Raw genomic sequence first — 13,701 nt, forward strand, 5'->3', positions numbered from 1 at the left:
TAAACTTGCAATTATTTAAACGTCTATTGCATGAATAATATAAAGAGAGTTTTTTTTATTATTTTTAACGTTTTTGCTGGTAAACATCTGTCGTTTTTTTGTCTCTATTACCTCGAATTATTACATTATGGGCATGTTGTACTAAACTTTTGTCATTGTAGATACGGATACATGTAAGTAGGGAAACCTGTTTGTATCTGTTATTAATAAATAAAGTATCAATGAAAAAAATAGTATATTAATAGAATGAACTCAAAAATGTCATTATATGGCATTATAACAAGTTATTTTTATTCAAAACAAATTTTTTATCAAATTTTAGTGCATAAAACGTTAAAATACCGTATTTTACATTTTCCTCCATTCACAAAATACATCACATTCGATTTGGCTGAAAATTTTCTCATAGATAGCAAAAACATAGGACTTTAAGAAGTTAAAAGGATTTGAATAATTTTACAATGCAAAAAAAGTTACATGCAATATAATAGTCAAAAATATAGGCGTCTACTGTAAGTACAATTAACTCGGAAAATATCGACATCACGACAAAAATTGTTAAAATGAAGTTGTAATAATTGTAAACACGATTTATTTGGAGCAATTTCAGTCCCTACCATTTTTGTGGTAAAGTTAAAAATAGCGGAGATATTGAGCAAAACCGGTTCTTCTTTAAAATCAAGATGGTGGCTAACGTAACAGAGGAATTCATTCGAGATTTTAAATTTATACTACTATTGCCCCCTTCCCATAAAGATAAGAAAAATAAAATTTTGGGCAGCTCGGCATATACGGTCAAATGCTATCCCGACTGGACTAATATACTTTTGAGTCTGATATTATTGCATGTTTTTTGGTATTGTAATATTTTAGTTATTTATGATATAAGTGTTAAAAGTACACGTTTAAGGCACGCATGTGAAAGTTTGCAGAATGAGCGAAAGCGAGTTCTGCAATTCACATGAGTGCCTTAAAAATGTACTTTTTAACACGCATATCATACAATATTTTTTCTGCAAACATAATTACAGGACAATATCTACAAAAACTTTTACTTGAACTTGACTGACATTCCAATTTTATATTTTCTTGACATTACATCAAAATTGCATATACGGTCAATACGAACTGCAGTGCCTTAAATTTTTTTTTAAAGCACTAGTGCCTTAAAGTAGCATTTTTAACGCTCGTATGGAGTGCTAAAAATTGCATTTTAGCACGCTTGTAGAAAAATTATTTAAATCCTTTTAACTGCCTAAATTCTTGTGTTTTCGCTATTTGTGGGCAAATTTTCAGTAGTAATTGCACAAAAGCTCTAAAATTATTGAATTTTTCCCGAGTGAAACTTTGACAGTTTTAATTTCACGAGCCGAAGGCGAGTGAAATTAAAATATTGAAATAGGACAAATTGAAATATTAAAAATTGAAATAGGACACAAGTCCAAAGTAAAGTAAAAAATTAACTTAGTCATTAATAGGGAGAAAAGCTCTTCTAGCTACCCCTAAAACCAGGTGGCTTAACCACATGAAGTAATACAAAGGATGTCCCATTACCCAGGGCATCCAAAGTAACATTAAGATCAACGCCTCCCCATTCGGTATGTCCTTCGATGGGAAGGAGTGGAGGTATAGCTTGGGGGTCAGATAGGTACCACTCCATTACGGAGTGTGACCGGTTTGATCTTCGGACATGTGGGTTCCACTTTTCCATTGGAACACACATGTCCCCCGGGGCTGGGGTTGATACGAGCATGTGTGTGTGTGGCGAGTGAAATTATGTCAAAGTGTCACGAGGGCAAAAATTCTATATTAATTTTAGAGATCGTGTGCAATTTGTTGCGATTATTTAATGAACAAAACTGTTCAAAACCAAAATTTTACTGTAATTTATATAAGTAAGTACAAATTAGTACAATTAAACAAACAGTTGTTATAAATATTAATTTGACAGTTGAAAGTCATCACTTTTATAATTTTTAAAACATTAATTGTCATTAATGTAAAGATTAATGTCATTAATGTCATTAATGAAAATGTAAGAAAACGGTATTTTAACGTTTTCTATACTAAAATTTGATTAAAAACTTGTTTTGAAACAAAATAGCTTGTTGTAATTCCTTATAATGACATTTTTGAATCCCTTCTATTAAAGTAATATTTTTTTCATTGATACTTTACTATAGCAAATCCAAATTTGTTTAAATAAACATCAAATCACTGTAAAATCCCATAAAATAGCATTTTGAGAAAAAAAAATAAGAAGAAGAAGACTTTTTGGCCGTAAATGTCTTATTTTACGCCCCGCAGAAGATATACCAAGTTTCAAAAAAAATCGGAAATCCAAAAGTTTTTGCCTGAGTGATTTGACCTTAAAAATTTATTAAAGTAAGATTTTTCGTCTGATCTTAAATATCACTACATAATATATATCACTATACCTTTCGTATTTATTGCTTCTTAACCTTTTATTGTCCATTTTTGGAAATAGCTTTCTACCAACTCCAATACTTCCAATTTGTTCCTTATATTTTTAAGAAGCCATGTACCTATTTCATCTGCTGTGGTCTTCCACTTGGCGTTCCAACGTTGCGTTGGTCGTTTTGTGTAGCAGTGTAGCCTGCGAAGCTCCATTTTAGTGTAAAAATTTTTGTTGTGATACCCCCGATTTTTATTTTGGACTTTACATAGTCGTTTTTCTTTCTCTTGTGGCTAGTTTGTTCTTGTTGGGACAACTTTGTTTCTAAGGTATTGAGGTATTTTTCAGTTCTTAACCCGCGAGTAATCGCGCGGTGAGATAGAATCTCAATTTTTATCCTTTTTTGCGATAACTTGATGAAAAATTTTGCAATTTTGAAAACATTTCGTAAGTGCCTCGAGGAAGGGTGTAGTAATGCGTAGGAATTTTTTTTCTTCTTCTTCTTTTTGTGGAATTTATGGCTTTGGGGAGAGCCAATTAGCTTTAACCCGCGAGTAGTCGCGCCGTTAGATAGAATCTCACATTTCATCCTTTTTCGTAATACAGTAAAACCTGTCAGTAACGGCCACTAAAAATGAAAGAACTATTGGCCGATATAGAAAGGTGGCCGCCAGTTTTTGTAGTCTACATATAATTGGTTTGGGAAATTTTTAAACTGGCCGTTAGGAGAGGTGCCCGATTTTGGCAGGTGGCCGTTAACACAGGTTTTACTGTACAGTAAAATTTGTCAGTAACGGCCACTAAAAATGAAAGAACTATTGGCCGATATAGAAAGGTGTTGTGAAAGGTATTGCCAGTTTTTGTAGTCTACCTAATATAATTGATGTGGGAAATTTATAAACTGGCCGTTAGGATAGGTGGCCGATGTTGGCAGGTGGCCGTTAACACACGTTTTTTTAATAAAATTGTTAGAAATATATATTTTCAATATAAAAAGTAGATAAAAATAGTACAAAATAAAAATTTGTTTTAAATTCGTATTTTGAGATAGAATCTCACACGCGACTATCGACGTTACAAAAGTGAGCGCGACTACTCCCGGGTTGTATCAAACTGATTTTTCCAAATGCTGTGTATGCTAATATTGCTGTTCTAGTGACTTCCGCACTTTGGTTCTCTTTGTCAAGTTTCAGAAATTGGCCTAGATACATTTATTATATTCCTGGACTTGTTTTATCTTATTGTCATTTATCGTGATACGTCTGACGTCTTCTGTGTTTGTCAACTTAAGGGCTATAGGATAGTTACTAACAAATATTTATTACCTTCGTAGTATGGACGAACCCCTGGGATAGTTCCTTGGTAGGAAAAGTGGTAAAAATATACGTCACTAAACTGGGATTGTAGCTTGGCATGTTGAATAATAGGTCTTCCAAATGAAGTATCGCTGAAAAACTATAAAACAAAAAAATTAAGAAGGATCTGAAATTGTTTTCTTGTGACATGTCCAATTTTGGTATTATGTTTATATGGGACTTAGTTACAATTATTCATGTAATCAAAATTACATTTTTAATTAACTAATGTATTGACGTTCCAATTTCCACACCGAAAATCGTGTTCAAAAGAGAAAAAGAAATTATTCTGAAAAAATCTGGGAAGATTTTATAACCTGTTATAAAATTAAATTAAAAAAGATAGTCGACTACTGTCGGCTCTCCCAAAGTGCCAAGCGCCGTTATTTTTATTTAACTCTGTGCCTCTCTCTGTTTCCCTACTAGCTCCATTTTTTCGTCTACCATCCAGTGTTTCCGTGTCTGCAATTTTTATATAGGATTCGCCGAATCTAACGCATTGAATCCATTCTTTAGGTACTTTTATGGTTGTGCTTGTTTATTTTTTCGTTATATCAAAATTTTATTTAGAAATCTGCTCTTATTCAGCACAAGGCTTATCTTTGACTGTTGATTTTTGATCCGGCAACGTCCATGCAAATAATTTTCTAGAGTGTTTTTTTTTAATTGGTGTTTGTGATTGTACATTCATGACCTAGAGCACATTAGGATCAAGCATTCTCCTCTTGCATTATACTATAGATTCCCGTAAATTATCATCGATTATTTTTTCGTTGACCTTTGCATTGGAGTCCCCCATAACCATGACAACATGTTACATACTTTGAAATCTTTGCGATAGTCTTTCCCAATATTTTATATACAGGGTGTTTCATTAACAATTGTGTCTATCATAACTGGAAATACCTTACCACAAAATACGAAGATTTAACCCAAAACACTTAAATGAATAATTATTCCTCCTTACCGAGATACACAGAGTGTTTTATTACAAATATTCTAAAATGATCTTAGCCCATTGTTCAATCACCTTGTAATATTTTTTGTTCAAACTTAACACACAGTTTACACATGTTAGGTTACGTTAACTAGTCTTAAAATATAGTTTTTCGCTGTTCCAGAGGGTTGCTGTAGGTATATATACTTAATTTTCGCCCCCTTATCCTCCTCACAATCTACTCCTCTGTCGTAATAATCATTTCAGCATTTTTTTCATTCCTCCTTACATTTTACATAAATATCATCCTTTTGTCTCATTGCGATAAAGTAAGTAGTTTTCAAGTTATTTGCGTTTAAAGATAATGTATTCCATAAGACTATGTACTATAAACTACATTCAATAAGATTATGTGTTTAAAATACATAATCTTATTGAATCCTAGATAATTCCCGCTATTCGTTAGTCTATTCTTTCTTCTTCCTCTTTTAACATATCCGCCAATAATTTTCTTTACCCTGTCCCTTTATTATTTTATTGCTTCTTTATTACTGCTTTTACTCAAATTTTCTTTGATTTAGACCAGACGACGGAAAATATATCGTTCATTTGGGAGAAGAGGGTTATAACTAAGAATTTTCACTTTTTCAGTAGAAAGGTTTTAAGATTCATGTTAGTTTATTTCATTTATTTTGTGCAGTGTTTATTGATATTATAGGATTTACTGATTGAGTATGATAGATTTCTGATCTTTTTATCGCCCTGACGAGAATTTTATTTTTTAAGATATCAGGTTTAGAAAAAAAACTTAGATATAACCTTCTTGAATAAAGAATTATTATTTTTTTAATACATTATGTTTGCTTATAAAGTTACATTTTAGGAATTATATTAATAAAGTATTATTAAAAATGCCATTATATCAATTATGATTTAATAAAACATTAATAAAACATTTAAAAAAACTAATTAAATAGTTCGTACAACACAAAATGAAATATAAAGCAATAATAGTACCTAATAATTGTTTTTATTTTCAAATTTTTGTGAAAACTTAAATTAGTACTCAGGAAAACATTGCGTTTCTTTATTAAAGACAACAATAATTTGTTGTTAAATTAAATTAATCCTTAAATAATACTACAGTTTAATTTATAATAATTTACCCAATGCAAAAAAAGATCATTCACATACCTATAACAAAATAACTATGAAGAATAAGGTTACACTTCACAAAACCACTTTTTACGCACATTATATTACTTCATTTTTATAATAAACTAGCTGACCCGGCAGACTTCGTACTGCCTCAATAGATAAGAACAAACTTTTGTAAACAATAAACTTAAAATAAACAAAAGGAATTCGTAATTAATAAACAAAAAATGCTCGATGTGAATGAGTTTTTATTATTATTTTTAATGAATTACACAGTATGTTTGAAGTAATAAAGTTTAGTTAGAAGTAACAAAATAAAGCTTGCAGTGCAACAGTTGCAATCTTAAATTTGTTTATCTTATAATGAATATAACAGCTTTATTTTATTTACATTCAAAACAACCCTGTATTTATAATTGGGTTCGGGGTTTTCCAACAATATAGGTGTTGATTAATCAAAATAAAATAAATTTAAAATTAAATATCATTAAATAAAATGAAACAAAATTTCATAAAATTGAATAAAAGTTGATAAAAATAAATAAAACTGAATAGCAAGGAGTACACCTAATTAATTACGTATTTTTCACGTCATTATTCTGAGAGTTATGACGTCATACGTAACCCCCTTATGACGTATAGGTATGAAATATAGATATAAACCTACTCCCAGTCAAACCAAACATAACTGCCAAACTTCATAAAAATCGGTAAAGTCGTTTCGGAGGAGTATGGCAACAAACACTGTAAAAAGAGCATTTTATACATATAGCTGTAAAAATTTTGGTGGCTACTAAAATAACAATATAAAACCGTATAAACCTTCCCTGAACTTCCACAAAAAATTCAACATCAAAATTAGCCAAATCGGTCCAGCCATTCTCGAGTTTTAGCGAGACTAACGCACAGCAATTGATTTTTATATATAAGATGCAAAATTTTAGATGGCTAATAAAAAATAACGGTCGAAGATAGAAAAGTGAAAATTTAGGGTTGTATTTACCTTTGCCTTCCACATCACATAAAATTAAGAAAAAAAAGTTTGACCAAAAAAATAAAAAAAATATATTAGGGGGACAGCCCCCGTTAAGGCGTACGAATATGAAAAATACACAACAACCTATTCTCGGTCTGGTCGAATATACGTGGAAAATTTCATAAAAATCTATTCAGTCGTTCTCGAGTTATGTGTTGGTAACTGTCACGACTTTCTTTTGTTTATATAGGTGTAAAATATTTAAATGGCCATTAAAAAATAACAGTTAGTGATAGAAAAGTGAAATTTTAGGGTTGTATGTATCTTTACGTTCCACATAATATAAAATTAAAAAAAAGAGATTTTCCGAAAAAATAGAAATAAATATCAGGGGGGCAACCCCCCTTAAGACGCACGGGTATGAAATATAGATAATAACCTACTCCCGGTCCGGTCGAGTACACTTGAAAAAATTCATAAAAATCGGTAAAGTCGTTTCGGAGGAGTATGGCAACAAACACTGTAAAAAGAGCATTTTATACATATAGCTGTAAAAATTTTGGTGGCTACTAAAATGACAATATAAAACCGTATAAACCTTCCCTGAACTTCCACAAAAAATTCAACATCAAAATTAACCAAATCGGTCCAGCCATTCTCGAGTTTTAGCGAGACTAACGCACAGCAATTGATTTTTATATATAAGATGCAAAATTTTAGATGGCTATTAAAAAATAACGGTCGAAGATAGAAAAGTGAAAATTTAGGGTTGTATTTACCTTTGCCGTTCATATCACACAAAATTAAGAGAAAACAGTTTGACCAAAAAAATAAATAAATATATTAGGGGGACAGTCCCCGTTAAGACGTACGAATATGAAAAATACACAACAACCTATTCTCGGTCCGGTCGAATATACGTGGAAAATTTCATAAAAATCTATTCAGTCGTTCTCGAGTTATGTGTTGGTAACTGTCACGACTTTCTTTTGTTTATATAGGTGTAAAATATTTAAATGGCCATTAAAAAATAACAGTTAGTGATAGAAAAGTGAAATTTTAGGGTTGTATGTATCTTTACGTTCCACATAATATAAAATTTTAAAAAAAGAGATTTTCCGAAAAAATTGAAATAAATATCAGGGGGCATCCCCCCTTAAGACGCACGGGTATGAAATATAGATAATAACCTACTCCCGGTCCGATCGAGTATACTTGCACAAATTCATAAAAATCGGTAAAGTCGTTTCGGAGGAGTATGGCAACAAACACTGTAAAAAGAGCATTTTATACATATAGCTGTAAAAACTTTGGTGGCTACTAAAATGACAATATAAAACCGTATAAACCTTCCCTGAAATTCCAGAAAAAATTCAACATCAAAATTAACCAAATCGGTCCAGCCATTCTCGAGTTTTAGCGAGACTAACGCACAGCAATTGATTTTTATATATAAGATGCAAAATTTTAGATGGCTATTAAAAAATAACGGTCGAAGATAGAAAAGTGAAAATTTAGGGTTGTATTTACCTTTACCTTCCACATCACACAAAATTAAGAGAAAACAGTTTGACCAAAAAAATAAATAAATATATTAGGGGGACAGCCCCCGTTTAGACGTACGAATATGAAAAATACACAACAACCTATTCTCGGTCCGGTCGAATATACGTGGAAAAATTCATAAAAATCTATTCAGTCGTTCTCGAGTTATGTGTTGGTAACTGTCACGACTTTCTTTTGTTTATATAGGTGTAAAATATTTAAATGGCCATTAAAAAATAACAGTTAGTGATAGAAAAGTGAAATTTTAGGGTTGTATGTATCTTTACGTTCCACATAATATAAAATTAAAAAAAAAAAGAGATTTTCCGAAAAAATAGAAATAAATATCAGGGGGGCAACCCCCCTTAAGACGCACGGGTATGAAATATAGATAATAACCTACTCCCGGTCCGGTCGAGTACACTTGAAAAAATTCATAAAAATCGGTAAAGTCGTTTCGGAGGAGTATGGCAACAAACACTGTAAAAAGAGCATTTTATACATATAGCTGTAAAAATTTTGGTGGCTACTAAAATGACAATATAAAACCGTATAAACCTTCCCTGAACTTCCACAAAAAATTCAACATCAAAATTAACCAAATCGGTCCAGCCATTCTCGAGTTTTAGCGAGACTAACGCACAGCAATTGATTTTTATATATAAGATGCAAAATTTTAGATGGCTATTAAAAAATAACGGTCGAAGATAGAAAAGTGAAAATTTAGGGTTTTATTCACCTTTGCCTTCCACATCACACAAAATTAAGAGAAAACAGTTTGACCAAAAAAATTAAAAAATATATTAGGGGGACAGCCCCCGTTAAGGCGTACGAATATGAAAAATTAACAACAACCTATTCTCGGTCTGGTCGAATATACGTGGAAAATTTCATAAAAATCTATTCAGTCGTTCTCGAGTTATGTGTTGGTAACTGTCACGACTTTCTTTTGTTTATATAGGTGTAAAATATTTAAATGGCCATTAAAAAATAACAGTTAGTGATAGAAAAGTGAAATTTTAGGGTTGTATGTATCTTTACGTTCCACATAATATAAAATTAAAAAAAAAGAGATTTTCCGAAAAAATAGAAATAAATATCAGGGGGTAACCCCCCTTAAGACGCACGGGTATGAAATATAGATAATAACCTACTCCCGGTCCGGTCGAGTACACTTGAAAAAATTCATAAAAATCGGTAAAGTCGTTTCGGAGGAGTATGGCAACAAACACTGTAAAAAGAGCATTTTATACATATAGCTGTAAAAATTTTGGTGGCTACTAAAATGACAATATAAAACCGTATAAACCTTCCCTGAACTTCCACAAAAAATTCAACATCAAAATTAACCAAATCGGTCCAGCCATTCTCGAGTTTTAGCGAGACTAACGCACAGCAATTGATTTTTATATATAAGATGCAAAATTTTAGATGGCTATTAAAAAATAACGGTCGAAGATAGAAAAGTGAAAATTTAGGGTTTTATTCACCTTTGCCTTCCACATCACACAAAATTAAGAGAAAACAGTTTGACCAAAAAAATTAAAAAATATATTAGGGGGACAGCCCCCGTTAAGGCGTACGAATATGAAAAATTAACAACAACCTATTCTCGGTCTGGTCGAATATACGTGGAAAATTTCATAAAAATCTATTCAGTCGTTCTCGAGTTATGTGTTGGTAACTGTCACGACTTTCTTTTGTTTATATAGGTGTAAAATATTTAAATGGCCATTAAAAAATAACAGTTAGTGATAGAAAAGTGAAATTTTAGGGTTGTATGTATCTTTACGTTCCACATAATATAAAATTAAAAAAAAGAGATTTTCCGAAAAAAATAGAAGTAAATATCAGGGGGGCAACCCCCTTAAGACGCACGGGTATGAAATATAGATAATAACCTACTCCCGGTCCGGTCGAGTACACTTGAAAAAATTCATAAAAATCGGTAAAGTCGTTTCGGAGGAGTATGGCAACAAACACTGTAAAAAGAGCATTTTATACATATAGCTGTAAAAATTTTGGTGGCTACTAAAATGACAATATAAAACCGTATAAACCTTCCCTGAACTTCCACAAAAAATTCAACATCAAAATTAGCCAAATCGGTCCAGCCATTCTCGAGTTTTAGCGAGACTAACGCACAGCAATTGATTTTTATATATAAGATGCAAAATTTTAGATGGCTATTAAAAAATAACGGCCGAAGATAGAAAAGTGAAAATTTAGGGTTGTATTCACCTTTGCCTTCCACATCACACAAAATTAAGAGAAAACACTTTGACCAAAAAAATAAAAAATGTATTAGGGGGACAGCCCCCGTTAAGACGTACGAATATGAAAAATACACAACAACCTATTCTCGGTCCGGTCGAATATACGTGGAAAATTTCATAAAAATCTATTCAGTCGTTCTCGAGTTATGTGTTGGTAACTGTCACGACTTTCTTTTGTTTATATAGGTGTAAAATATTTAAATGGCCATTAAAAAATAACAGTTAGTGATAGAAAAGTGAAATTTTAGGGTTGTATGTATCTTTACGTTCCACATAATATAATATTTAAAAAAAAGAGATTTTCCGAAAAAATAGAAATAAATATCAGGGGGGCATCCCCCCTTAAGACGCACGGGTATGAAATATAGATAATAACCTACTCCCGGTCCGATCGAGTATACTTGCACAAATTCATAAAAATCGGTAAAGTCGTTTCGGAGGAGTATGGCAACAAACACTGTAAAAAGAGCATTTTATACATATAGCTGTAAAAATTTTGGTGGCTACTAAAATGACAATATAAAACCGTATAAACCTTCCCTGAACTTCCACAAAAAATTCAACATCAAAATTAACCAAATCGGTCCAGCCATTCTCGAGTTTTAGCGAGACTAACGCACAGCAATTGATTTTTATATATAAGATGCAAAATTTTAGATGGCTATTAAAAAATAACGGTCGAAGATAGAAAAGTGAAAATTTAGGGTTGTATTCACCTTTGCCTTCCACATCACACAAAATTAAGAGAAAACAGTTTGACCAAAAAAATAAAAAAATATATTAGGGGGACAGCCCCCGTTAAGACGTACGAATATGAAAAATACACAACAACCTATTCTCGGTCCGGTCGAATATACGTGGAAAAATTCATAAAAATCTATTCAGTCGTTCTCGAGTTATGTGTTGGTAACTGTCACGACTTTCTTGTGTTTATATAGGTGTAAAATATTTAAATGGCCATTAAAAAATAACAGTTAGTGATAGAAAAGTGAAATTTTAGGGTTGTATGTATCTTTACGTTCCACATAATATAAAATTAAAAAAAAAAGAGATTTTCCGAAAAAATAGAAATAAATATCAGGGGGGCAACCCCCCTTAAGACGCACGGGTATGAAATATAGATAATAACCTACTCCCGGTCCGGTCGAGTACACTTGAAAAAATTCATAAAAATCGGTAAAGTCGTTTCGGAGGAGTATGGCAACAAACACTGTAAAAAGAGCATTTTATACATATAGCTGTAAAAATTTTGGTGGCTACTAAAATGACAATATAAAACCGTATAAACCTTCCCTGAACTTCCACAAAAAATTCAACATCAAAATTAACCAAATCGGTCCAGCCATTCTCGAGTTTTAGCGAGACTAACGCACAGCAATTGATTTTTATATATAAGATTATCCAAAAGAAAGTTACAACTAAGAAAGTATCCTTCTATCAGAACATACTGTTCACTTTTAGTGTTATAACTTTTAAGAAAAATGGTTATATCTTTACTTATAACTCTATATCCCAAAAATAAATCACCCTTTTAATTAAATTAACTTATTTTTGTCTATTAAATTACAAGATATAACTGTTTTCGTTAAAGCAAATAACGTTCTGTAAAGAAAGTTAGGGGAAAACCAAAGAGTTACATCTGCCATCTCTTGGATACTACTGTACTTACACATGTAACTATTTTTTCCATAGTAGAAGTCATTATTTGGAAGGTATTGATGCAATAAAAAAATCTTTAACATTTTGAGATGTAACCCTCTTCTTCCAAATGAACGATATATACAAATATAATATAAAACTTTAAAAAGGGAGTTAACCCTGTAGTTGGCTGTATACCTTCAATATAACAACGTGGAATAAAGTAAACACTTCTGTTGTATGTAGGCATATATGAATTTATTAAAAAATCCTTAAAATTTATCCACGAACTAGTGGAAGTACAAAACGTTTTCGGTCAAACTGACCATCATCAGTGTAAACCTGGAAATAAGTAAACCACTCAGATTAAAAAGCAAAAGGGTGAAATGTTGACAGTTGAAAATTTTTTAAGAAAATGTGGTTACTTACGTCCAGTGTACAAGTAATTGAAACTAGCCACTTCAATAGGTATAAAAAGCTCAAAAATACATTATTGTTACATTCTATAATGAAAAGTGATCGACATTAAGTCGATGTCTTAAGATTTAAAGATCATATGTGAATGTATTTCATCCTTGCTCGAAAATTGCACAAGGTAAGTACTTGTGTTCAGGTGAGAGGTTACGAACCAACTGATTAGACAGTTTGGTGCCAGACATAGAGAAATAACAACAAGTGTAAGAGAAATAAAAACGGAAGACGCCTTTAGGATATTTGCAGGAAGTACAACAAATACTAAAGTAGAATGTACGGAATTTAACAACCTTTTCGTTTACCCCGCTGAATGCAACTTCTCTGGTACCAAATATCCTCTAGAATGGATAGAAAAAATCCAAAAAGGAGCACTTAATCCTTCAGTGGACTTCAAAAGTCGAAACTGGTATGTTCTGTTAGATGCCCCTTGTTTTTTGTCAACATCTACACTTGACTTATCCCAGTATAAACCTGATTTTGTTACTGTATCGTTTTACAAAATTTTTGGATATCCAACTGGATTAGGAGGATTGTTGGTAAGAAAATCAAGTGAGAAAGTTTTGCATAAGAAATATTACGGTGGAGGTACTGTGGAGATGGTACTTAGTGAGCAAAATGTATCTGTTCCTAGGAAAAAATTAAGTGAAAGGTGAGTAAATTTTATAATTTTTATCATTTAGCAATGTTGTTGTTATTTCTCTATGGTGCCAGAAATGTATCACAAGATGTCAAAGGTGGATTTTTCATCTGTCAACCGAAAAATTTTTAACAAAGAGATTCATATTTATTGTTAATTGGTATATTGAAAAATGCAGATATTAAAAAGTTTAATGTGAGTTCTAATTTAAAATTGAGGTAATGCATTCCTTAGTGCAAACTGAATTTAAAAAACAAAAATCAAAAATCTGCACCAACAATATGTGACG

At 31.6% G+C, this 13,701-nt stretch overlaps 1 protein-coding gene across 1 annotated transcript in view; it reads right to left on the reverse strand.

The window, feature by feature from the left end:
• The window catches only part of LOC114333514 (cholinesterase 2), an 80,293-nt gene that overhangs the window by 7,077 nt on the left and 59,515 nt on the right, over window positions 1-13,701 (reverse strand). The window contains exon 9 of the mRNA XM_028283399.2: window positions 3,742-3,871. Within this exon, the coding sequence (XP_028139200.1) occupies window positions 3,742-3,871 (130 nt within the window). The remainder of the gene's footprint in view (window positions 1-3,741; window positions 3,872-13,701) is intronic.

This window comes from Diabrotica virgifera, chromosome 2 (genome assembly GCF_917563875.1).
Source record: "Diabrotica virgifera virgifera chromosome 2, PGI_DIABVI_V3a".
Lineage (NCBI taxonomy): Eukaryota > Metazoa > Arthropoda > Insecta > Coleoptera > Chrysomelidae > Diabrotica > Diabrotica virgifera.